General features: G+C 42.3%; 6 protein-coding genes and 1 long non-coding RNA gene across 10 annotated transcripts; 4 read left to right on the top strand and 3 right to left on the bottom strand.

The window, feature by feature from the left end:
* Position 1: 1 nt before the first annotated feature.
* Positions 2-2,948, top strand: LOC143180587 (uncharacterized). Its single transcript, XM_076380434.1, has 7 exons — positions 2-331; positions 1,343-1,535; positions 1,609-1,913; positions 1,996-2,061; positions 2,137-2,329; positions 2,411-2,640; positions 2,743-2,948. Exons 1-7 carry the CDS (start codon positions 227-229, stop codon positions 2,797-2,799), a joined length of 1,149 nt encoding a protein of 382 aa, XP_076236549.1. The 5' UTR covers positions 2-226; the 3' UTR covers positions 2,800-2,948.
* A 323-nt stretch (positions 2,949-3,271) lies between these two features.
* On the top strand, positions 3,272-4,848 carry LOC143180427 (uncharacterized). Its single transcript, XM_076380146.1, has 6 exons — positions 3,272-3,450; positions 3,536-3,563; positions 3,645-3,809; positions 3,907-4,065; positions 4,370-4,605; positions 4,677-4,848. The coding sequence occupies exons 1-6, from the start codon at positions 3,373-3,375 to the stop codon at positions 4,785-4,787; spliced, it is 777 nt and encodes a 258-aa protein (XP_076236261.1). The 5' UTR covers positions 3,272-3,372; the 3' UTR covers positions 4,788-4,848.
* A 212-nt stretch (positions 4,849-5,060) lies between these two features.
* Positions 5,061-6,787, top strand: LOC143180539 (uncharacterized). 2 transcript variants are annotated; one of them, XM_076380332.1, is made up of 5 exons: positions 5,061-5,198; positions 5,283-5,451; positions 5,623-5,721; positions 6,121-6,477; positions 6,595-6,787. In XM_076380332.1, exons 2-5 carry the CDS (start codon positions 5,284-5,286, stop codon positions 6,679-6,681), a joined length of 711 nt encoding a protein of 236 aa, XP_076236447.1. In that variant the 5' UTR covers positions 5,061-5,198; position 5,283; the 3' UTR covers positions 6,682-6,787. The 2 variants fall into 2 exon arrangements, with proteins under 2 accessions (XP_076236447.1, XP_076236448.1); XM_076380333.1 differs by lacking the exon at positions 5,623-5,721.
* Positions 6,788-6,790: 3 nt separating this feature from the next.
* On the bottom strand, positions 6,791-17,300 carry Tsp5d (Tetraspanin 5D). Of its 3 annotated transcripts, none has more exons than XM_076380330.1 (5): positions 17,142-17,300; positions 11,891-12,002; positions 8,692-8,883; positions 8,439-8,621; positions 6,791-8,171 (listed from the first exon to the last, which is right to left on the bottom strand). In XM_076380330.1, exons 2-5 carry the CDS (start codon positions 11,951-11,953, stop codon positions 7,836-7,838), a joined length of 774 nt encoding a protein of 257 aa, XP_076236445.1. In that variant the 5' UTR covers positions 11,954-12,002; positions 17,142-17,300; the 3' UTR covers positions 6,791-7,835. The 3 variants fall into 3 exon arrangements, with proteins under 3 accessions (XP_076236445.1, XP_076236443.1, XP_076236446.1); XM_076380328.1 differs by lacking the exon at positions 17,142-17,300 and adding an exon at positions 14,192-14,356; XM_076380331.1 differs by lacking the exon at positions 17,142-17,300 and adding an exon at positions 12,492-12,631.
* LOC143180540 (uncharacterized) lies at positions 10,146-10,927 on the top strand. The gene is made up of 2 exons (XR_013002144.1): positions 10,146-10,575; positions 10,650-10,927. It is a non-coding gene; the product is annotated as an uncharacterized LOC143180540 (long non-coding RNA).
* Positions 17,301-17,570: 270 nt separating the features above from the next.
* Positions 17,571-19,947, bottom strand: LOC143180629 (protein THEM6). The gene is made up of 3 exons (XM_076380497.1): positions 19,292-19,947; positions 18,368-18,582; positions 17,571-18,201 (listed from the first exon to the last, which is right to left on the bottom strand). Exons 1-3 carry the CDS (start codon positions 19,443-19,445, stop codon positions 17,965-17,967), a joined length of 606 nt encoding a protein of 201 aa, XP_076236612.1. The 5' UTR covers positions 19,446-19,947; the 3' UTR covers positions 17,571-17,964.
* Positions 19,948-21,305: 1,358 nt separating this feature from the next.
* Positions 21,306-24,770, bottom strand: LOC143180628 (protein THEM6). The gene is made up of 5 exons (XM_076380496.1): positions 24,573-24,770; positions 23,771-24,227; positions 22,494-22,708; positions 21,915-22,100; positions 21,306-21,440 (listed from the first exon to the last, which is right to left on the bottom strand). The coding sequence occupies exons 2-5, from the start codon at positions 23,925-23,927 to the stop codon at positions 21,330-21,332; spliced, it is 669 nt and encodes a 222-aa protein (XP_076236611.1). The 5' UTR covers positions 23,928-24,227; positions 24,573-24,770; the 3' UTR covers positions 21,306-21,329.
* Between the last annotated feature and the right edge of the window lie 1,582 nt (positions 24,771-26,352).

Below are 26,352 nucleotides of genomic sequence, written 5' to 3'. Positions count from 1 at the left end.
TTCCTTGACCCCTTCGGTGCTAGCATATCCTATACATAAGTGGATTATAATCCAGCGATAAATTCGCAGTCGCACGAAACCTGTCCAGCACGTTCGCCGATTTCTTCTCCATCCGCGTCAGACTTTATCCCTTCCCGCCATGTGAGCTACAGATGTCTTCGAGGTCTTTTTAGAAATCAGTACTAAACCGCGAGTCAGCTCGAAGCGCGCGTCAGTTGAAAGAAAGATGCTGGGTCGCAAAGTGACTGTTGTGCTCTCTGTGTGTTCTCTAGTTACTGTTGGTGGAATGCCTCAAAATAACGATAATGGTAACAAGGATGTGTCATTCGGAGTAAGTCTCGAATAAATTATTAAAATCTTCCCATTGTCTTCACCGTTAATTTGCATTTCGTCTGAACTTATCTATCACCTTTAGCAATATTCAGTGACACTGTACTACAGAGTATAAGGGTTAATTAACACGATTACAATATTTGGAATATTTAGGTGAAATATGTGCAATGCTTTGCAATCGGAATTTTCCACTGTTGCGTAAATGTAGAGGCAATTACAATCAACTGGAAAGTCTATTATTTACTAAATAGCAATTTTAAATCACTACCCAAATTTCCTACTCTTATTTGATACTTCCTTTACAAACTGCATGACGGACATCCTTCCACTTCCTGCATGAAACTTTCTAATTATTTAAAATGCCTGATGAATCGTAATTAAAAGATAACATGTGAATCTGCGTGCTACGATTTTTGTATAATGGGTGAACAATATAGAATCAAGGCGGTCAATCCTTTAGGAAAGATCAGAAAAGTAAAAGCAGAGCTGGTGTAAACACCATTAGGTAATGTTCAAACGCAACAGCCGCAGGAGAAAGGATTGCGGAAGCATCTAAGAACGTTGTTCGATGTTCGAGATAGTTATGTAGTCGATTGAAAGCTATAGTTGGAATATACGATATAAAATATATGACAAATATATAGCAGTATTATAAGAAATCATTATTGTAAAATTAACAAACCATAAACCACAGATAAAGCTCAATTTTTCTTGTTATGGTACTTGTGTACTTTTTGGATAGTCGCTTGGAACCAGTGACGCAGCATTTTTAAAATATATATTATTATACTATATACACTACCTCAAAATTAGTCCACTAACGCTAATAATCACAAAATAAGTTAATCACCTCAGGAGATTTCTCTCTTACATCATAAGAAGATTACTTCCCTGATTGACATATACTGCCTTACCGATGACGCAGTAAAAGTGGCATCGAAACTGCAGTAATGTCAGAGAAACAAGTTAGCAAAATTATAATGAATATCTAAATTTCATTTTATTCTAGCTCCCCTTCCTTCAATTCACAAATGGCGGCATTAGATTCAACTTCGGAGGGTATCACGCAGAAGCTGGACTAGGTGGACTCCTCGGTGGGTCCCGAACAGAGGGTGGACTTCACGCGAGCGCAGGGACACCCTGGGGTGCTCACGCAGCCGCTGGACTTGGCGGGCTGCTAAGTGGTGATAACGCGAACACTGGTTAGTCCTAAACTTCATTTCAATTTTTTAGTTTCCTAAAAAACAATTCCAAAACCAAATCCAAATTCCACAGGAGGAGGTTTGTTCGCCAGGGCTGGTCTTGGAAACGGAAGACCAGAAGCCGCAGCTGGCCTGGGCGGCGTATTAGACGGAAGTGGAAGATCAAACGCTCCTGTCGCTGGAGGTCTGTTTGCTGGTGCAACCACTGGTGCTCGTGGTGTTAGTGTGACAAGAGGAACAGCAAGCGCCAGTTCAGGTGCAGGAAGCGATGCTGGACCACAAGGAAATGGAGGGACGAGCGATGAGGAAAAACCGAGAGGTCGCACGAACATTCAGATCATATCGCGTGGAGGAAGAAAATCAGAGAAATTAGTACAGGTTGATGATGTGTTCTCTGTCAGAAGATCAGCGAATTATGATGAAATCTCTTAGGTCGAATTTCAAGGTTGAACTTTTTTAGGCATCGGGCGAAGTAACAGGAACGGTGGAGGTGCCTGTGCAGAAAGGTCAACCGGTGGACAAAAAGGTACATGACTGTCGAATCTGCACCGTTCACTTGAAGAATCGTTCGAGATGATTAATTGTTTAATGATTGCGTCAGATTCGCGAAGCGGAATCGCCTGAGGTGGTACCTATCGCAAGCGCAGGTATTTTTGGAACTCTGTCGGTGAATCCTGTTCCTGTCACTACGACAGTGCAGAAGGTAAAAGTTATAGGTGGAAGTATCAGTGAGATCGAGCCTGCGCCTCCTGTACCTCCCTTATCCAGCGAAGTGAATGAAATCGTACAAGTTGGTACGTTGAACAGTTGGATACTTTATTGAGTAGATGCTGGTTTTAGAACGTGGGTTACCTAAATTGAATTTTATTTTTCAGATAGTCGACCTGCCAGAGTGAAGATAGTCTACCCAAAATTGGTTGTCAGGAAAAGATTTTGGGGACCCAGGAAGCAAATAATTTATAATACTTCGGTGGAAGGAGAGGATGTAGCTGATTCAAATACTCGAAAACTATCTCGACGTCAAGCCGAAGAATCCTCAAGAAAGGCGTCCGCAACAAGTACTGTGTCTACAAACGACAATGGATTTTTTGATGACGTCTTTAAGGTAGCAACCTGAACATGTTTTATAATTTGTAAATATAATATGGTTATATCATCGTAATATTAGTAATTTAATTCTATTTCACTTAACTTTTCCGTTTTTTAGATACCAGTATCAACGATAAATGCAGTTAATCAGCTGTTGAATAATAATTCCGGTTAACCAATAGCATCACACATTTTTGTTATTATTCATGCGTATTTTATGTCTATCTGACTTTTGAGGTAATTGAAGCTATTAGTCTTGAAAGTGGTTATGAATATTTTGTATGTAACTTTTTAACAATTTTTTAAATAAATTTTTAAAACCTAGCCGATGTGTTTAGTACGAAGTCTAAAGGTTTTTACAATTAATCTCATTTTTAGCTCGAATATAAATGATTGTAAACTTTAATCTTAAATGAACTTGACCTAATTCACAACATTTGGCCACAAAGTGAATTTTTACGCTATTCTGCAACTCGCTGATAAGCGATATCTGTATAAGCATATTCCATTTCTGTGCTAAATGAAAGTGCAAGTGTATATTTGATAAATGCCAAGGACGAGGTCTTAAATATCGATGCAAATAGATATATAATTACGTGTTTTCCATTAACGATTACTGTCTGTATGATAAGTCAACTAGTACCTACATAAACGGAGCAGAGTAACCAGGAAAAGGTACACTGCGAAGCTACTCTTGTCAGTATTTTTGTCATAAACGCTTCTGTTACTCTCGATTCTGAACGCCAGAATGTTCAAAATGAAGCTGATGATAATATTGTTATCGATCTTTCTGATTGGGGCATTAGCCAGACCAGGTGATTCAACGGTAAGCAATGAATAAAGTTACTTCATAAAGACGACTTAATTCGATTTCCATAAGAGTTTTGTTGATCGTATTACTGAAATTTCAGGAAAAGACTGGCAGTAAGGAGGGCTCAAGTAAGTGAATTATATTTTATTAAGAAACAGTATTGATGAATTGCAAAAATAGAATTGGCACTAAGCTTATTTTTTAATTAGATGAATTAACCACGAAGAGTCCAGGTTCGAAGGAATCAACCGACGCAGGTACTGGGGGTTCGAAGGAATCAACCGACTCAGGTAGTGGGGGTTCGAATGAATCAAACAGCTCAAGTGCTGAAGGTTCGACTGTTGATACCTCCTGCGAAGACGATCAAAATTCAGGTAATAGCAATAACATATCTAGCATACTCTGATGTAATGTATTCTTGTAAAAATAGAAATGATAATTTAGCAGTTCTTTACTGATTTAACGAATTAGGGGGAAGCGGCCAAGCTACTACTGGATCTAGTACTGGAACTGGTAGCGGATCTGGAGGTGGATCCAGTAGTGGATCTAGTAGTGAGAATGTGTCAGGTAGTTCTCCTAACAGTGGGTCCGGCGAATCAAACGAAAGTTCAAAACCTTCGAGTACTTTGGGTAAGTGTAAAAAGTGAAAGACGTTTTAATTCACATATCAAAAGAGGGAATGAGGTTTGCATTCTCTTGTATCATATAAAGCCATTTCTGTTTTTGGGAATCTTATCTGCAAAAAGTCAGCTAAAACGACCGCAGAGGATTGGTGTGTTGCACGTAATGGATTATGCTTGTGATCTTTAATATCTGCTGAGGGTTAAAATCTTCCATTTACGAAGACAATTACCCTGAAAGGTCTAGCTAAGTGCGTTTGAAGCTAACTGTGATAATTCAGTATTTAACTGACATAACTTTTCATCAACGACAGTTTTACCAAATGTCGGAGAAAAACTAGGACATTTTATCAGCAACCAACCTTGGCCACTTAAAAATATTAATGATAATATTTCAAACATATCGTCTTATCCTCTGGCAACACTAGAGAAGAACATGCCTTCAACGCCAAGTATATTCCATACACTGCTACAGCACAATCCTTTGTCGGTCATTTCGAGAACATCAGTTTTTCGTCATATGTGGAAACTGATATCTTCTATTTTGGCCGTAAGTGCTATGAATAAATTGCAGTAATTTCCATCTATCTTCGCACTAATCATTTTCCTTGCTTCTTTCAGGTCCCGCATAAAGTGATAACGTTTGTGTTCTGTAGACTGAGTGATGTATCTCGTTCCATAATGACGACCATGTCATCATCAAAGAAATTACTATTAAAGTATGTCCCATGATATTTTAACAATGTATGCTAATGTGTGTGATTAAGGTTAAATAAAAATAATTCAATTACTATTTAGATATTCTTCTTTGTACTTTCCACAAACAGAATTTCCAAATCTAAAGTAATCTTCCTATTGTTGTTTAAATAACTTTATCTACCTATCGCGAATGAGCTTTTAGAAGAAGCGCGCGTCAAGGTGAGGCTAGTTCAATTCGTACGTGGGATAACTTCGTGAAGCAAATCGAAAGAGAAAGTAAGTGCGTGTCGTAAGACCGTACAGTAAGTTTATAGCAGAGCAGAAATCTGTTAGTCGCTGAGCAACTGCCAGAGGAGCAACAAGTTCATCAACAAACCTTGCTTCTGGATTTCTCCATTTGAGTCCTTAAAATTTAAGAACAAAAACTAAAAAAATACGAGACGAGTAAGTAAACTGCTTAGTTTAACGTACGAAGTTCCAAACACTTTCTCCTTTCAGAATAGCTGCTATTAAAATCTTTTTTCTTAGAATGAACACAAGAAGTGCTTCCAAATCAAGTAGAATAAGGATGATTATCGCAGTCCTCGTTTGTCTGGTTAGTACCTCGATCGCTCTACCTGCAGAACAGCCAACGAAATTCTCCCTCAGTACTGGCGATGTCAGCTCCCCAGCGACATCAAGGCTAGACCAAGGCCGAGTGAGTATCTGTCCAAACTTTAAAGCATCCAAAATTATATTTGTATCAGGGGGAGAATTGATTAGGAACCGACAGCGACAAGGACAATCTCTGACAGGAGGTTGACATTCAATAACGTTGATCCAAGATCCGACAAGGTTGAAGTCAAAATTGCGATTTCGGTGTTTGTAGGAGTTGTTAGGCCGCGTCGCGGACGCGATAAGAATTGCCACAGGGAGATTCGTGAATTCCGTCACGTTGGCCAGAAACATCATAGCCGATCGGGCAGAGGTAATTGGTGACCGACACAGTTCGCTTCCCACTTCTTCCCCACTCTATGGGTCAGACTTTTTCATAAAACTGAGAGGTTCATAGAATACATCCGATCATCTCGCGGCAGGGTTTCGCAATTAATCTGGCACAAGGCTGCTTTTTTCCCCTATCGCGTGTTGCAATAACGAACAGGTCTGGCGAACCAATAATTGTGCGTAAAGGTTCTCGAGGTCGGATCCAGCTTGAAACGCGCCTAATTAATTCGCAAAGTGGTGTTTACATACAGACATTCACCAGAACGTCACGACTTCCAGCTTCATGCGTAAACAACTACTCATTTTTTATCATGAGACTAGGCAGAGAGCGAGATATTTGCATGAAGAAAGTAGCACAAGCGTTGTGTTGGTTTTTAATCAGACACTGGCCAGCGAAGCGCAAAACAACGTGGCTACCGTGATCTCAGCGAAGACATCGAGTCTGGAGCAGGTGCAGAAATCACTGGAAGCGATCAAGAATGTTCCTGTAACTAATACTCGACCAAATTCGCGGGAAACTGTGAGGTTGGAATCGGAAGTCGGGCAAGCACTCCTAGAGAGGCCAGTTTCTAAGCCTTTCATGGGAATCTTGGAGTCCATATTCAGACCTACGCCAATAGTTGATGGAATTAAGGAGCAAGAAAAATATGGAAACTCTGGGGACAGGTTCATAGGGATCGGCAGGGCCCTTGTCAGCGGGTTCGAGGGTTTCAGCAATTTCCTGAACGCTGTGGTTGATGTAAGTACACTTCGATCCATATTTCTACTCCTTTTTTAAATGACTTTGTCGGTTCACATACTCAGAGTAGAATGCTGTAGGTTCTCGATTTGTGTTAACAAACGATTTTGTCTTCAGTTACCACGCAACGCCGGTAAAAAGGCCTCTCGAGGGATAACGGAAGCGCTAAATCACGTGGGGGCGCGATTCATCGGTCTCGAGTGACGCGCGTAATTATTTCAAATTGTATTTGTTTCTTGTTTTCTCAATAAATCGTTTGTTTTCCATTAAAAAGTCGTGTTGGATGGAAGTACTGTGAAAAATGAGATAAGCGTCGCATAAATATATTATTTATTATTCGAGCATTATACGTATAACGTTACGAGCTTTGAACGGCACTTCAATACTTTCGTGTGTACTTTTCGATGTAGTATAACTTATTTCTATTTACTTTCGTTTATCGTTCGCATCCTCTAATGAATCATGGTCGATACCAGACTTCCGTAAAGAAACAGTAGGATTTGCATGCTGCTACCAACTATACGTCAGTGTACACTATAAAATAAATATAGAAACGTTCGATCGACGCATCCGTGGGTTTAAAGCTAAAACGGAAGTAATTCACGACAATCGCGGTTATTTGTGTCCACGGAAGCGTCGATTTGTATTTAAACGATAACGAATAAAAATACTTGTGCTCGCGTTTGCGCAAACAGACATTTTAACGCGCTGAACAAGGAAACGCCTGTTTGCGCAAAAAGCAATTTTGGTATACGCAATGTGCGATATCATTACACAATAGATAAACAAAGTCGCATGCAAAATAACATAGAAGTTCTACAGTACGAAACGATACTCGCGATTACCTATATCTAAACGACGTTAATTATCGAAATGGTATCGTGACGGCAGTCACTTCCGTTTCCTTATTGAAGAGCTTGTTAGTTCGTCGAGTCGTCCGCTATAACTACGGTATTTCGTATCAGCGTGTTTCTTGAAGGCTCAATACACTGGTCGCTCACTTCTAACCGACACATTAGACTAATAATCCAACGTACGTATTTCCTAAACTATACTCGTTAATCATCTCGCTCCAGTTTCTCGGTTAACCGATAAGCATTAATTTTTCGATCTCTTCGAAGCTCCCTTGGTCACTGGTCCTATTCAAAGTCTCTAGCAGAAAGAGCGCTCCGTCTCGAGATTACGAAAGGTATCTTATCAGAGGCAACGAAGAAAATTGACAAGAATCTCGGTTAGAGAGGCAAGGCGACAATCGAAATCTTCTTCAGACGCGGCAAAGAAGATCGTGATTATTGGCCGAGTATCGGTTGTTCGAATGGATCTTAGACACTCGTTTCATCTAAGATCCATCGGAAATTCTAGGTGTTGGCGGTGTCGTAGCTCTTGTACGTGTGGGAGGACCTCTTGTGCCTGACGGTGCAGAATAAGATCATGCTGGCCACTTGTCCAAACAGCTGAAGGAAAGCCACGACTAAACCAACTGTACCGACCACGTGGAGCCTCGTCACCAGCCACATCTGAATGGCAGACATGCAGCCTTCCTTGTACCACTGCTCCTTATTCCGTCCCTCCGGGTCCAGTCGACCGCAATAACGCTCTCTTTGCACACAGCAGGAGTCAGGCACACGCTCTTCTGTCGGCCACGCGTTGATCTTGAACCAGTCGGTGTAGTCCCGCACACCGCAACAGTGGAACTAAAATCGTCGAGGAAAGATTAACCCTCAGCTTTCTGAATTGAAACTCGAGTCGACTGAACCACATGGGCTTGTTTAGTCTTTGTTACTTTCGGTTTTCGACCTACTTCGAGGAAAGATCGAAACCACACACAGCGTGGTACAGTGCCACGGTAATTTTCAACACTTCTCACGCTTTCGCTTCCAGCGCTTAAGAATTTCACTTAAAGAATAAGATCATTCCACATTGCTATCTACTTCATAAGCAATTATTCGAAAGATTCTTACCTCCGTATGTATGTGGTCCCATATAGCGGGCAGAGTTCCAGGCTCCCTAGTCAAATTATAATGGTTCTCGATACCGAAGAGCAGTTCATCTTTCAAGCTTTTCGCCAGGTGTTCCCTGAAGATGAAGGCCAGCGTGCCCAGCATGAATTCGCCCAGGAACATCAATATCACCAAGCCGAAGTACTGCGGAAGAGAAGACACGAATAGAAATACCAGAGTAAAGGTGAAACCTGCGTGAAGGTGGACTACCAACCGTGATCAGCATGCACCTGGACTGAAACCAAGCACCGCAGCATCCGAAGAAGGCGATGACGAAGGTCACGCAGCCAGCAGCCAGCAACAACGAGTCAGCTGAGGCGAAACTGTAATGCGGCACCAAAGTCGTGTAGCCAGAGTAAGCCAGTCGCAGCCAGAGGCCTGCACCCAAAATTCCGCAAGCGCATAACTGTAAAGAAAATTACGCAGAGTCAGATCGCGCTGGCCTGAATGCGTTCAACTGTGAAACGCATTTTTGCGCGACGACCATCGGCGAGTGGTCCAGTAAAAAACTATTTCCAAGTCGAGTGGACGACCATTCTTCTCTGTGGACGCAAAGTGGCCATTTCACTGAGGGCAACGGGACCTTGTGTCGCACTTGTCGCAAGCGACACGTCGGGAACGTTTTTTCGGAGCGAAAACATCCGAGAGGAAGAGTCAAAGAGCGCGACGCTGTTGATAGTGGAACAGGTTCTCCTTGACGAATCGCTGCACAGTTATGTACGCAACGCGATCGTTGCATCGAAGCGCATGCATACGCTTCCGCGTGAGCGTGCGTGCCCCGACAATTCGTTGCGAAAGATTATCATTCACGAGGTCGAACGCGAACAAATTTCCATCCATTTTCATTCGACCCTAATCACTGGCAACTTTCAATTCCGACATCCTGGACGATTTTGCGGCCGACTGCTAGTTTACGCGATGAATTATGCAAAGAACGAGGATCGATTGGTTGTCCCGCTTTGGCCTGCGTCAATGATTTCTACACACTCTGAGAATCTCGATTATTCCAAGTCAACGTAGTCGCGAGTAAAAAGTGGGTCGGGAACGAGAAAGCACGACACTTTGTATAGAAAAATCGCGAGAGGGTTCGACGTCCTTTTCACTTGCAGAGTAAGTGAATCTCAGGATGTGAAACGCGCCAGCTCGATTTACGTTTCCCCAGACTTTTTCTCGGCGGTCTGAGCTACAATTTCAAGGAGGAAATTACCGTGTCTTGGTCAGACCAGAATTTCTGGGACAAAGACCGCGGCAGAGTATCGGTGGTAGCAAGATTAGAAGGGATATTGACCTTTCTCAGAGATTGTTGCGGTTTAGTAATTTGCTGTCAGCAGTCGGACCCTGCGCAAGACAGCCGCAGATTAAGGCGATCGTTGAACCGCGAGTGCTCATTTATGATTTCTACTGTTCCTTCGTTCCACCAGCGAGAGCTAATTTCTATTGAAGGTACAAAGTCCATCAATGAGTCTTGCGGCACAGTAAGCCTGTATAGAATTACTAGCTTAACTAATCTACTACCTTGACCGAACACAATCTCTAAAATCAAACCGAAGCTGAACAGGAAGATGTCTCAAGTAGCATACTGTATGAAATCATATTCAACAAGTGTTCCTTGCCGCTTCGCGACCCACGGAGATGCACGACACCTACGCCAAACAAATTCCCCGCTGAATGGTCAGGTCAGTCAGAGCACCCGGTATGCAGGTGGAAGCTTGTAATCAATTTGTCAAGTTAGCCGCAAGTGGGAACGTTTGCAGCCCACGTCAGGGTAGACAACCGGTGGATAAGACGAGTGATCGACTGCGTCACTCGAGAGACATAGAAACGCCGCCGACAGAGTATTGACCCTACTACCGACGAATGCGTGCAACTCCCGTAAATTAGCATCCGTGTAGTAACGACGTGTCGTGTTATCCAATCCAGTCGGACTGGTTCGTCTGAAGTAATTTAAGCATCAGTTTAGAATCACTCTAGAATCGTCGCGCTCGAACGACCTAATATCGAGGCCACGTGCACCGGTTCTATCGACGACGAGGAGATCAATGAGCGATCCGCGATTAAACGATCGGATACCGGTCGATTTACATCGTTCATGAATCAGGTACCGTTAAAGATCCTCATGGATAACGGCTGTGGAGCGGCTCGACTACGATTAACAAACTGATCACATTCTAGCGAGAAATACTGTTGCGATTTTAGCGGTGGCTGCTGGAATTGGTCAACCGTACAATTAAGGGCGCAACGTGCGGAACGAGGACCACGGAAATTTGCACCCATGCTTCTTTGTAAATGGAGCAGGCTTGTTTGCAGTTAATCGTTGGTGTTGCATCGGCCAGCAGTAGCAAATTAGTACCTTGCGCTGGAGATTACCTCTTTAGGTACAGGCTACAGTGGTTTCTTTTGGATCAAAATATTGTAATTCCATTACAAGGGAAAATAAATGGAAATGTTATAACTTATTCAACTGTTACTTTACACTAATTAATGACATTAATTGTCAGCAGGTGTTAGAAATTCTAGGAATATTTATTTTCTATTCTACTTGAAGGAAGAGCTAGATGTCGAAACAGAACGGTAAAAAATTCGCGTGAAGTCTGTCTGACATAGGACTTTTTCTACTGACATTGCTGCGCCTGACCTGGCCTACGCACTACGGTCAATAGAATACGCCCCGTCCCTAGTCAGACACATTACATGTAAATTTTATTCGTCCTATTTTTGCATGCACGGTTTTTCCTTCAACTAAAACTGAAGATAAACGCTATTACTGCTTATTCTATCGGCTAAAGCAGCCGTCCTCGAAACGTCAAGCCACGACGATAATGGAAGAAAGGAAAATAACTAGCGGTGCACCTGTTGAAAGCGCTACAACCTTGTCGAACTAGCGTGTCTGCGAGTATCTTCGCCGGGTACCGTAAGTTCATAGCTCATAGAGCACGGTTCAACGTCCTATTTAAGACCAACTCGCGGCTGGGACGCATGATTTCAAGTGGAACAATAAATTCGAGAGGAGAGCCGAAGCACGATGGTATGCACCGAGAATGACAATGCGCATCGATTTAATCGGCCGCGTGGGCCGATCCTACTGTTCACGCTCTTCTCTGATTCCTCCTCGAGCCCAACTACAAATGGAAATTAACTTGTCGACTGTTCAGACGTTGCGCAGCTAATCAGCTCTTCGAGATCGTGACTGTTTCATGGACCTTGGGGCGCGTGTTTTCGATTCGCGTGCAGCATTAGCGGAATCGCCAGGAATATTTATTTTTAACCGCTTCGAAAGAGGCTTTTATAGACGATGATGGAGCGAATCGCGAGTTGCGCATAATAAGTCTGCGTAATCCGACTACGTACTGATGAAAAAACGCAGTCATTAGTAACTGCTCAGAATGAATAGAGACTAGTAAACGTTTACATACCCAAATAAGAACGTTGAGGGAGCAGAAGACGTGCCTGATGCACGTGTATCCTGTGCGGCCCATGGCTCGGTCCTGAGGAAGGTCCCTGCGACAAAGGAGCTGCCGGCGTTTCCTAGAACCAGGGAAACGGAATGCCATGATCTCTCGTGCAGACAGAGAACTACCTCGGAGTAACTTTTACCAACGGTTCCCACCGTTACATGAACCTCCGAATGCAAAATTCGAGGCAGTAAAGCGAAGCTGTTCCCATGCAAGCCTTAGTACAGTTAATGTTACAGGAGCAGGTGACTTTTAATTGAACTAGGATACTCGGATCCACGATCGAAGCGACAACGAGCGAATCTCGTCGATACAGCCGCGAACTGCGCATCACTCCGAATTACCAGGAAACGCCTTGGCCACCAACGAAACAGAGTCGAGCAAAAAGAAGGAAGAAGGAGAGGCAGAGGGAGATGAAGATAAAGCGTCGCGGGATCGTTGAATACGCAGGCACACGCACGATTACGTATTCCGCTCGAACTTTGCCTGTCCCACGAAAATCTCTTATTCTCTGGGCAATCTTGTTCTCACGACTTTACGATTCGGTTGGCAGAAAACTTACAGTCAAGTCTTCAACAACGTTCCCATCTCGCCTGCACGACTGGGCGCATAGTCTAGCTCCTCGAAACGCGAGACGCGGGAATTCTCTCCGACGAATGAACGACACGAGGTACGCGAGAGTGAAGCGAGCGAGTCGTACCGGTTGACTGATCGACCGATCCTCGTCGAACGAGGATCCGTTCCGGTGTGTTTGGAACCAGGTTGATACGATTGGCTGTGGCCCCTTCTGGGCCTTCTAGGTCCCCTAACGGGACAGCTTGCCGACAGTGAGGCCTCTCACCTATACGCGATCGAGATCGCGATCGCGAGCGTCTGCTCGACGGTGGAGGTGTAGCTACCTATAGAAAGGTGCGCTCGCGCGAAGACGTCACTTTCCTACGAACACCCGCCGAGAAATGAACGAGACACCAAGGCCGCCGGAAATCTGCCAGCGTTTCCCTCTCCGCGAAGGAACATCGCTTATTACATATTCCGCTTCTGGAAGACGAGCTAGTTTTCTCTGACGATCAAACGATTCAGCGATCGTCATGTTTGGATGCTGCACGTCCGCCTTTATCTGACGTCTTGGAGATGTTCTCGTGTCAGATTGCTGAGCTGTAATCCAGGGAGGCGAGGATTCCAACTTTGTTGGAATTGTAAAGTTCTGAGAGGTTCTGTAGAACACGGTCGTGATATCGGAAACAACGATCTTGGGAAATGCTGACGACATGTTCGGCATATTTTTTTCATGCATTAAACATGTCGGTCCCTGCACATGTAAATAATGGATCCTGTGGTGCGCTTACGAGCCGCTGAATAAAAGATCCTGGATGCAATTTTACTCTCCCTGCCGTGATATTTATTTAGTGAGGTTTGAGAACTGATTTTGCTGAATTGTTTTGCTTCTATCCTTGAGAGTTTGTAGCTTTGCTGACTCCAGAATAAAGGCGTGGATTTGTTAACTCCTCGTCAATTTATTTGCAAGGTTGCCTGTGTTACTAAATGATTTTGCTCAGTGAACAAATGGTCTGCTTTCTCGTCAGAACATAAATGCGAATTTCTTTGCACAGGTGAAACAGCGTCAATTTGGGATAAAAAGCGAGAGGAACGTGACACAGCTTGTTTCTTTACCGAGTCACCGTTGCCGTGTCTCTAAACCGAGAGCCAATGCAGGAGAAAATTTTTGCCGGATGAAAAGCGTAACAAGTTGCGAAATATTCTTCACGTGACGAATAAGAAGCTTATGATTTATATCGTCAGGTGACACGGAATTTGCTGTCTACGGTGCGACTTCTACATTATTCTTGTAATCGTAAAAATATGAGTATTCATATTGACTTCACGCGTAGATATTTTTTTTCGCAGTAGAAGCAAAAACATTCGTTTCGATAAAAAATACAGTACTTTGACTCGTTCACGCATATATTAAGAGTATGCTCTCAATGGACGCCCCACTTTCTTCTACCTCAATCTGAATGTCGTTATCAGGATTGAATAATATTGATTCGCCTTATCGCGCGGTCGAATACGGTCTCACGCGTAACGCTACCCACTATCATGATCCCTGTGCTACTTGCTACAAACGAGCCTCGTTGAACAAATGTGAACTGAGAACGTGTCCATGGCCATTTCAAACAAATACAAAGAACTGTCACGTCGTCGAGTGATAAAGAAATTTCGAATCGCGTTTGATGTTCAAAACAAGTGACAAGATCTACATACGTGTCGTACTCCGAATCAAGCTCCCAGCTTTCCATCTTTGCAATATGGACGTCTTCAATTCGATCCCACCAGATTCAAAAATTTCTCCAGTTCTCTGAACTACATCCGAGTGGACAGAGGACCTGGAATCTTCCCCAAATTTGTGTCTTCCAACTTGAATCAATAGATATACCGTTTCCACAAGCCGAGACGATCCGAGTTTGGGCACAGGTGAGGAAAATGCTTATCAGGGCCACACGTACTTGAAATCAATTCGTACGAGCGAAATGGAACCGCAAACGCGGCGGTGGCGGCTAATGAACAGCGAAGAGAGTGCGAGGGGGCGTAGGAACGGTCCCCCTTGCCACGACTTCCTGCCAATTGCGGACAATTTGCGATCATCTATGATCTCCCCGCTCGTCGCCACGTCGACGCGGTGTGGACAGGGCTTAAACGTAAGAGTTAACACGGCACGATTCTTCTTCTCTGTCTCTCGTATCACGCCCGCTGCTCCTTCTCGTTTTATGATACGTGCCATCGGCGGCCGCGCATTAACGCGTCCTACACGCTTAACTTCCCACGTGACGTAACCGAGGAAAGGAGCGACGAGTAAACTGCTACGTTCGGGATACGCAGCCGTGTTATTAGTCTTTCGCGTGCAATTTGCAGGATCGCGGTTGAAACGTCCGTTCCATTGAAATTTTCACTTTCGTACGCTTCGAGCTCGCTTGTCCGCGAGTCCGCCCACTCAGGGTCAGGAACCGAGCTGGCGTGGCTCTTCGAAATTCTTGGTCAGACGCGATTTCCATTACGCCGACGACGTCCAGCGTAATCATCGAATTGTCTCCGTGGTCGGGGATCGCTGAAGGAAAACGCGGCGCGTCAATCACGACGAGCGAAAGGGTCGGCCTCGAGGGCAGCGGGAGCAGCGTCATAATTCCTAATTTATTAGGAGGCGCTCGTTAATCGTGAGACGATATGCGACCGCGCGCGCTCCTCCTCCCACGTGGCGAAACGGATGATCGTATAAAGGATCGCGTACATGGATAGGCGCCGTCCACGTTTTATACCGCTTAATCCCTCAGGACGCATACGTGATTGGCGAGTCGAGTGTGGGATTATGGGAATAAGCCATGAAAATGTTTTTTCTGCTCGAGAGTGGCTCAGGTATCTCTCGCGTATAAACCTCTGAGAATTCATCAAGGTTTATGGTCCATTTCATCGAGAACGTTATTGGAAATCGATCAAGGAATCGTTCCCCGCACCTGTTGGAAAGTTCCAATCGTTTCGCCAGCGGGAAAGACATTTCCCACGGGCACGAAGGAAAGCGGAAGACGGCACCGAGCGCGGGCGAAAATATTCCCCGACGATTGTTCCGCGAAGAGGAACATGGGAAGAGAAATCGCCGTTAGGTCGGTTCGCACGATCGATTTCCTCGATGTCGCGATTGCATCGCGGATTATCGGTCCGCTGCGACATTTAATTAACGTCTCTAATCCGCGAGCGTGGGGGAGGATTACGGTCCTTGATCCAGAAACCCGTTCTAATCGACGATCATTAAAACGCTGGCTCTCGAGCGTGATGCTGATTCTCTGACGCCTCTACTCGCAGGCTCCATTGGATGAGACACTTTCGGGGATGGTATTTTGCAATTTGCATGGATTTGAATGCATCTGGAAGCTCTATGGTAATTGAATCTTCATAAAGTATCTAAGGTATTCAGTGCTTCCGTACTCACAAATGTGTACTATAATTTCATAGGCCTGCGACTATGGCGAAAAAACAATTCCCCAAAGATCGTATAGCGTCGTAATTCGTCTATAATCGGGTATCAGTTCGCGGCTCGGTTATTGTTTCTCATGGGGATCGGGGTTGCAACGAGAGCAGTGTCATTGAACAGCTCGCATTAGCCTGATTATGAGATTCGCTTATAATCATTATTATGTAATGCATGGTCTCGATTGCGTTACGTAACCGGTTCCACGTACCAAAACAGTGTGACCTGGTTGCTCGAAGTCCTTCCCCGTTGCATGGGTCATTTTTTACAGGAACCGAGTAAAAAAAGTTCGCGGCGCAAAGTGTAAATTGTTGCATGGAAACTGCGCGAGTTAACGTAACAATTTCGACCATTAGGTTGAGCTGGTTCGCTGGTAACGAATTAATTCTTTTCGTCGCGTCGAGGTTAATAAGGTCTCGCGACTCACGCGACAAAATTGTTCCAAGTCTTCATGAGATCAATTTTCTGTGTGAAACCTGGCTAGGTTGGAAAATTGAAATTTTAGCGTGGGCTTTGGACACATCCTGGTACCTAATCGCAATTATTTTCGCGCTAAAAATCGGAAATATGAGAAATGAATTTTTTAATTGATGAATAACACAGATCTCAAGCTATAATAAAGTTCTTTAGCTTAAATTCATTATATATGGAAAGTACTTATAATACGTCTCTAATAATCTACGTGAATGACATATCTAGCTACGAACAATGGGGAATCTATTTGCATAGGAATTTTCTTGATGTAATTGCGTAATTGGTTCTGTTAACGCATCGTCTTTCGCGGAAATAAAAAATGCAAATGATGACTATTAAACGTCATTGATTGTTTTAAATTACTATCGCAAACATAATCCATTCAATTAAAGCAAATAAAGAAGTTAGCGGTGATACGCGCTCCCATTACCAAAGCAGCTAATTATTTGTCAAGCGGCGATTTTATATTTATGCTTACCACGCGGTATTCTGAAAACGAGCCGCTGATGTCCGTGGGAAACGATACTGTCCTCAATTATGGAACACGATTGAAAGATAAACATTTTATCCTATTTCATGCAAACTAGATTGCAGATTTCGAAAAATTCAGCGATACAAATCGATAGAAGCGAAGCAACGAAGGCGCGGCGGAAAGTTCGAAGAAGCGGAAGTAAGCAAAGAGATTCAAAAGGTTAATTTCTAAAGAAGCAGATCACTTACAAGTGGGATGGTGATAAGGATGATCCGTGACACGATCGACGGAAGTCGACGGGAGCTTTTCGACACTGAACCGATCACTAAAGTTCATGGAAAGCGAAGTCAAAGGTCGGTTCGCGTTCGCGACAGGTTTCGAGTTCCCGGATCGACTGCACGGGAGGAACGCGCAGAACTCTAGCACATCCGTTCTCCATCAGTCGGCGTGAAACGAAAGTCGCCATCTGACGGTAACCGTGGAAATTCTGCAAGGCGAGGGAACGCAACGCGATAGATCGCGTGGAAAACAAAGTTGTGCCACGGCTGCTGCAACCGCGGCGAAAGGAACGCTGAATATTCGATGATTTTGCTCTTCCATGCGATATGCCCGTCATAGTTTATATCGTTCCATGACTTTTGCCATAGCAGATTTTATTGAATCATTCACAATGCGCATTGCAATATATGCGATCTATTTTGCAAGTTGTGTTATACATTTAACAAGAAAATCGCATTATTAATCGCACAATTAATAATACTTACTGCTTTTATTTCCTGGATAGGTGCACATGTTAATTCTGAGTTTAATGAATATTACATTTTTCCTATTACACAGAAAATTCGATTCACTGATTTTTGCATCAAGAGTCAACGACTGATCAAGAATAATAGAAATAGTAGAAATCAAGAATATTGAGAAACCATGCTGTTGGCAAATTAAATTGGTCTATCACTTTATTAAAACATATAACCCGTAATAAAATAGAAAAACAATAAATAACGCACTGAAAATGAGTAGATACAGATGAGATAAGCGTATAGAATGTGCGTTAGTAAAGAGAGATTATTTTCAATCCTGTTTCTTATATTTCTGGGACGATTCTTCCATAGATCGCAGCCACAATTCCAGATCTTTTCCCATTTCGGGTCGCTTAGCTTGTGGGTCAACTTGGGCTACAATTTCGGATACAGGAATTTTGAGACCCGTGGTGGTTTGTCTGCTTAAGACGACTGCTCGCACGAAATTGTCTGTTAAGCTGATAAACTCGTGCTCCAAATAAAAATGTTTATCTTCCCAGTAGATTAGCTGCAAAAATAAAGCGTTCTTATGAATAATATTCCACGAAATATGCACTTACGTACTTATTAACCAGAAGTAGCTCAGCTCGTCATATCAAGTATAATAGGTAACAGTAAGTATGACGTACATAATTAACATTCAATAACTGTGATTATCACGATATAAATCCTACCTTTGTAGTAAGCTTGTATGGCGTAAATATGGGTATAGCTCGGCGATATCGAATCGAAGATGCACCTTGCACCGCGCTCCCGCCGTTTTTGATAACTGCTTCATAAATTCCAGATGTATCATAGTAAGCGAAGCGCGCGAAATCTAGCTCACGAAGGTATCGAGCATTGTTCATGTGTTTGAAGACCAGATCTACGTCTTGAGTGAAACATATTCCTGTGAAATGCAAGAAAATTATTTACATAAATTATTTACAATCTACACAAATGGTGTAATTAAGCGTGAATTATTCTTTCTGATGTAGCAGGATGTCGTTTGAAATTGAAATGACTGGCGCGTGAAAAGGGAATGAAAATGGACTCTCGTGAGACATATTTTATTTAGTTATTCGGACAAAAGGAATAATTTAAAAAAAAAACAATAATTGTAATTCAGGTTTTGTATCGAGGATAATCTTCTGAATAATTAAGTTGTTTTATAATTGACCTCTGGCTGATGTCACTAGTGCATAGAACATCATGTAGAATCACGTGATCCAAATGACGTACCTACCTAAATGTACGCGCGGGATTCATTCATATGTTAAATCATTTCATCTTGGATTAGTATAAACAGAATTGCAAGTAATGCTTACGTTGTAGGATATGTTACTTTTTATTTTATGAGACATTATTTCTGACTTTCAGAAAACTGTAGATTATGAATTTCAATATTATACCTCGACGTACAAATAAACAAAAAATATCTATTAAAACTACGTTCTTAAGAAATAATAGCCACATTTTAGAATACAGTTTCTATATATATGAAAAAAATTCATTTCATCGAATTAATCCTTTAATTAAACATAAAAAAATACAAATATGTACTCATGATACTTTACACAAGAAGAAAGTTCAATTAAGAAAGTAAAAAAGGACATTACCATAGATAGTCGCAGTATCGAAAATATTCTTCTTCTTCCCAAATATCCTGCCTAAGGCTATTGTTGTTATGATTCGAAGGAAGTAGTTGACATCGAAGAAGATGTACAGTAGCAGCACAAGTACCAACGCAGAAAATAGAAAGACGCACACCATTTTCTTTTTACCGTGGAAATCAGATGATGTGGCGAGAAGTTGGAACGAGGCCAAGTAGCGTTCGATGTTCGCGCAGCCACAGACTGAGGAAGACTGCCTGCGACCAGCGTGAAATTCCAAACAGCGAGGTCGCTTCTTGCTATAGACCGGTTCCTTATTCTATGAAGTTTCGATGTATCCAGCCCAACCTTATTTGCCCGCTATTTTAATAAGCGTTTGATGCGGTCAAAGTCTTAGGTCGCTCTGTCAATAATGCGACTTCCTTTTAAAATATATTTAAGGTATGAATGGATAATTTTAATTAACACTAATCGTATGCATGATCTCTATGGTGCTACTTCTTCTCTATACAATTTGCAAGTCCTACTTTCGTGAAATTCTTTAGACGTTGCTTTAAAAACTATTTTAGTTAGTCGATAGCAATTTTTGGTAAATACATCCTAAACTATTGATGCTGTTGTGAACTGTATTATATTATCATTTGAGGCGCATTTAACGTGCGTATAGTGTCGTGAACTTTGCATGCAATATTCAAACAATTATTATATATGTATTACGTGACGCGCAAAAGTCTATTGATCTGAAGGATTCCTTATAATTGGTCGATGCAAATGAATGTGGAAGAAGTTATATAAATTAGCCATCTAAACAGTATTTATTTTTCTTTTTTTTGGACAGCTGCATTTTCAGCGACATGATCATTAACACCATATTATTTGACAAGGTGACATCGTTATTATCTACATGTATAAGTAATGTCTCCACGGTATGTATGTGCACGATGCTACATTTGTTAAGATTTCCTATATCATCGGCTAATTAATCATGGAACTACGATACCAATTTAATTCGAAATTCAGTGGAGTACAGTTTACCAATCATACGAATGGCGTCGGTGACGAAACCTGTACAGAATTCGAAGAGTCAATCGCAAGCGTCACCAAGATTTGATTGTCCATCGACAGACATGCTATTGTTAAAAACCGTAATAAAAAAATCTAGCTCAAAAACGGCGGGAAGTGGATGCATATTAAGCACGGCAACCACTCGTCCATAGTGTCACACACCCAGCACTCGATAAATAATCGCAGGAATGCGACGATCCATCACGATTCATACGAAAGGCACATGCTGTGCATTATAGAAATATAAATACCCGATGTCTAACGCATTTGTAAATAGAATGTTTCATCTCTGTCGCGAGATGCAACATAACACCTTTGTAAAGTTACATATCTTTCCCACGAGAATCGTTACCGACGCCACAGTCGTGTGTGTATAATAAAAAATGTAAATAACACGTCGTGGTTACTTTCAACCAAGAATGTTCAACAAACGCGCGACTTTTGTTCAAGCTTCGGAAGCTCCATGGAAGTAGATTTGCCAATCTCCGTGCGATCTCATTCGACGTCGGTCTGGCACTCCGTTCTACGGTTGCCTAACAGTTTATCGTAGAATATTTCATCGACGCATCATCCGAGGGATGAAAAAATAATACCATAGCTGGAAATTATGCATACATCATTCTCTATCAAAATAGTTTCACTTCTATCTCTCCCTTATACTCTATATTGTTTTGTTTCCCATCGACCAGAAGGTACTTTCTTTGATGTCCTGTTATCGATAATGTTTCAATCAATCTTCAGATGAACAATCGAGCTTGTAATCAATGAAAGCTTTAAGGACAACCGCCTCTGCATCACCATCTCAAGAAATTGCCTTTGATCCATCTTGTGAAATGTCCAAGCAATAAGTGATAGTAGAAGCAATTTTATAGCCACCACCGTTTTAAAATCAATTAGACACTCAATTTTACACAGCCGTGGTCGCATAGACGGAAGTAGAAACGGCGCCATTTGCAGTGGACGCCGTGTCCTCCGTTTGTCAGTAATTCACCGTCGCTGGCTTGATCTGCCTAAGATGCGCCGAAGAAATCTCGTTGCTCTCTTGCCACTTGGCCACTTCCGGTGGCATCTCTGGCCTCACGTGAGGTATCTGCAATACGAATTTCAATTAGTTTATACGAATGTCACGTAAGAGGAAGCAATGATTGGCAACCTTCAGCGTACTTCCCAAACATGCTAGTCATTTTAACCAAAGATGAGATCAAAATTGTGAGTGGTAAAAAATGGGACAACAGTTTGCAGATTCGTGTGCAGAAGTAAGTAAAAACTGTGGAATAATTTTTTGTCATGAGATAATGAAGCCTTAATATATGGACTTAATTCTAGCTAATCAAATTGCAATAAAAGTTAAAAAATTTTTAAACAACGCGTGTAAGAAGTTCCAATATTGCGATGTAGTATCTATAAAGATAGATACTGTTAGCACGTATAGTACATGCATAATTCATAAGATTTTTATAGATTTGTATTTCTTCAAAATCAAAGTCACGGACAGAATAAGGAAGATTTATTACAGACCTGTTTCTATACATGATGTACGTGAATATAGTGTTGAATACCTTACCTGTGTTACACCTGCGTCTACGCTACCATTCTGCTTCACACCTCGTTCCAGGAGGGAACCAATTACGGCCTCGGCACTGCAGTCTAAAAGTCTTTGCCTGCAAATCGCTATGGCTCTGATGAACCCGTCACTAGGAGTGATGAAACGGTGTTCCATGAACACGGACTTCTCGTCCCAGTATATGATCTGCGGGGCAGCGAAAAAATTACATTTTTAGCAAATTCATTTAAGCAATTGACATTTGTATTCCGTGTGTAACGCGATAAAAATTGATAACGAGAAGAATAGAATATGTTTTCAACGCAGTGCGTCACGCGGCCGCCGAATGCATACAAAATTCTAGTGGCTGATTAACGCTATTTGTCGCGCCACAGAAGCAACCTCGAAAACGCTATAAACGAAACAAGAAAACTGATCATTGCCTGTTCAATTTGCACAGCAAGAGTCAAATGTTTCGTTCATTTTATCTTTATTAGCTGGTTTCATGGTTTGATGACCGAAAGGGAAAGTATGTTATCATTATACTGAAAAGTTATCGCAGATAAATGTTGGCAATTGTACGATTGTTCTTCCACGCACCTTGGTCGTTATTTTAAAGATAGATAAAGGCTTGAGAAATCGCCGATATCGGATAGTTGCTGCACCCTGCACCACGCCTGACCCTTGGGAGCAGATTTCACGATAGAGGCTTGTCCTTTCGTAGAAGTCTGCTCTAGCAAAGTCCACTTCGCGAAGGTATCTCGCGTTGTTCATGTGATAGAGAAGCGTGTCCACGTCCGTGGTAGCGCAGATACCTAAGAAAGTCAAATATTAGTAGAATGGTAAATACGTATGAAATTAGACAAACGCAGGTGATTCGTGTTTAACATTATAATTTTGTTTCAAGGACTGAAACTGTGAATTAGACAGAAATGACCGAAGGCCAGGCAATCCTATTCCCGGGATTTCCTCAGGTTCACAATGTCGCTTCAGTGCCTAGTTTCCATCGCGCAATGTGCAATCACTGAGCGTGATCGAGAAAAAATGTCTCATAGATGCGAACAGTGTTTTCAAACAGAGTTAAGAGAATTAAGGACGCGTGAATTCAGACTAATGATCACGTAACCACGTGCTACCGCGTAGCGTTTCTGCAGCGACAGATCGATGTTGGGCACTCTAGTTAACACAACCCGAAACGAAGCGGAAGCTTCGCGAAGAGAACACGAAATGCGCGAGAAGGAACCTATGCGACTGCACAGTTTCCTCGATTATTCCTAGGTCTGATAAATAAAAGATTAGCATTTATCGGAATATTCAGGAACATGCTAAGTGTCTGGGCGATTTATTATTCTCAGATGGAATTGCGTGACACAGCCTGACAAAGATTTATATCCTATTCATTGGACGTTCCCAAAGATCAGGTGTTCTCGTAGGAGAGCCAACGAGTTACTAGAAACACGAGGAACGCTAAAAGATTTACGCTGTTTACGTCACGGCTGGTTGGTCCAGTTTTCCAGAATTCAACCGCACCGTGGTGTATATCGTAGAATCAATACTCGCACACGGATTTGCGACACGAGCGGCTGGCCAACTGATTCGCGCATGGTAGGTCAAGGTTTGTGGGGCCGAGATAAGTCGGTGAATTGTAAGGATTCTGGACTTACGTAGCGGCGAAACAGGCATGAAGAGCATTTTCATGGAATCTTTATGCTCTCGAATACCATATCTCTTACACAGTATCGATAATCCTTCGATACTGGTATTCGCAACACGTTGACTCAGAAAACAAAAATATGCATCATTGGATAACGATCTATCACACAGCGCAAGATTGTCGGCGCTTCGCTCAAGGGTAGACTTCGTAATTTCCAACATACCATAGACGGTGGTCTCGTCGAGGATGTGGGCCCGTTTCTTGCAGAAACGCGCGAAGAAAACGGTGAAGCACATGCGCAGGAAGTAGTGGACCTCTATTAGGCTGTAGAGCAGCACGATGGTGCCGAAGATGCCGGTTAACACCCAGCAGGTTATCATCCTGACGAGGTCCTTTTTTCTTCACTCCCAAATTAAATTAGGAAGGAGTCCCGCGTGGTCAGGCTTTGGAACTTCTCCACCGTCGGGAAGCCACGCTCCACTTTATCGATTCGTGGTTGAGACTGACGGCAGTTTCTGGCTCGCTTCTCGCCAATAAAAGATTGTGTTGTTCGACTAGCATGACCAAGGATTACCCGATGCACTTTTGTCCGATTAATAAATTCATCTTACACGACGTCGACTCATGTCCAATTATACATATAGTATGACGTCTTACTCTATGGGAAGTGTACCTCGAACCTGAAATATTAGGAAAAAATATTAAAAAACTTTAGATAAACATCATTAAGAGACGTGATTTTACGTATTTTCATGTTTTTTACTGATATCGCTTACTCAGATCATGTGTTTAATGCATTAATTATGCAATGCATGTTAAACGATCCTGAAAACGATGGAATAATAATGTTATGGTAATCAAGACAAAATATTTTGCTCATCTCCTATATAATATAGTACAAATATTTCTTAATTATTACAATGGCCAGTGATTATTCTAGAGGAAGGAAATGAGATCAGTCAACAACACCACCGCGATACATCAGGGGAAAGAATGATTCGATAGAAAATTTCGGGCAAACCTACTTTCGATACTTTCCCTTTCGGGATGTTCCAGAATTGTCAAACGAGACACGCTCTCAGTTCTTTTGAGTAGAAACACTTGGAGAGCGTTTCCCAAGGATCGCAATGCGGCACTACGATGCTCTTTCTTGGTCTAAAGATGCTTCACCGACGATGGCGAACTAATCTCTGCTGGGATCCTTATCGTTCCCCCATCGCTCTTTAAGCTCTCAATGGAGGCAGCTTGCAGATCGATGGATGCACCGCCAGCAATCTGTCAGGCGTACAAGCCGAGGATGCACGAGCTCTGCAGTGACTGATCAGAGCACGCATCTGAACATACTTTGACAAAACACCCACTCGTTCGCACACACGGTACGCGCAACGACGAGCAAACCTATGAGGTGTCCGTTCGTGTCGACGACATCTCACGAACTGCTGATCGACGTCTTCCTCCGGGTTCGACGTCGCCGACAGCGTCAACGGGCGCCGGGACGTCCCTTTTCAGAAGTCGCATCTGCGCCGAGGACATCCGATTGTGAAGTCGGTTCCTAGTGGGAGGTGACGTCTCGTCGCGCGTTGACGTCAGAATCCTTGGCGGCTTTCTTAATGGAAAACCAAATTCTACTATTGTTTGTAGGCGGCGGCGATTTATCCTGACCATTTAAAGTCAGCATCACTAAATTGATAAAAAAAGTAAGTTAACGATGCATAGATGTTTCTTGATTAGTACAGAATTAATTAAGATGAATGATGGTGTCAAAATTGTCAGAAAATTAGCATTTATTTAAATATTTTGCGGCGATTCTTGTCCTAGGTGCAGCAATAGACGCTGCGTAAGAAAAACTTACGAAAACTTACCCCCTGTCCTTTGCATTTTTTGCTCGTTGATCCGTAAAATCAGCGATATGTACAATATACTGTCACACATATTCATTAGGATATTATATAGACTATTTATAAAAAGTTGGCATCTAGGTTCTTCAATACCTATTAATAACGCCTTACTTTAATATCATGGGATCATAATGGAGTTTTTACTGTTGGATTATTAACTCATCGATCACCATAATCTATTGTAATGTCAAAATTAAAAAACCTTTATTTTTCTTTCTTACCGCTTCGCAGAATTTTGAAAAAAATTGCACTGTAATGCCGATATAAACAAATATACTACATTCTACCTATACTATCTTACAAATCATCACATGAAATAGTTCCCGGAAAGCCGTCTGTTTACTAACTGAAAGCAATGTTTGCTTTATTATATAATTTTTTGCAAGGAAACTCATAGATAAGAAAATCTGTAAGTAATATAGAGAACTAGTACAGCCTCCTATCTGTCTAACGCTTCATTTTTATGGCAATTTTATGAAAAAATATTTACAAAAAGCACAGTTACTTTGTTGAAGCAATATCATGGAATAAATCACAGTAAGCATTTCAATATATCTTAAGTCAATATATCCGAAGTTTTTAGAATGACATTAAAATTTTAAAAATATCCTCAAAAAATGTATGAACTTGTAAAACGTGCAATTTTTCATGTCAACAGCATGACATTTTAAAATCTCAAGGATTAATAGCTTCAACTCCTCCTTCACGCACTCTTGTCTCAGAGGTGGTCATAAGTCGATGATCTGGTTTGCCCGTGACTCACCTTGCGAAAGGTGCGTACATCATGTGTAATTACTACATAAAGGAAGAACAAGCAGTGCTTGGTTAAACGCTGTTTGAAGGCGAGGCATGCACCAAACGGAAAGGTGATGTGCAGGAAACACTTTCCTGCTGATGTTTTATGGAA

The sequence above is a fragment of the Calliopsis andreniformis genome, chromosome 6 (genome assembly GCF_051401765.1).
Source record: "Calliopsis andreniformis isolate RMS-2024a chromosome 6, iyCalAndr_principal, whole genome shotgun sequence".
Classification (NCBI taxonomy): domain Eukaryota; kingdom Metazoa; phylum Arthropoda; class Insecta; order Hymenoptera; family Andrenidae; genus Calliopsis; species Calliopsis andreniformis.
This window is presented reverse-complemented; position numbering and strand designations above follow the sequence as displayed.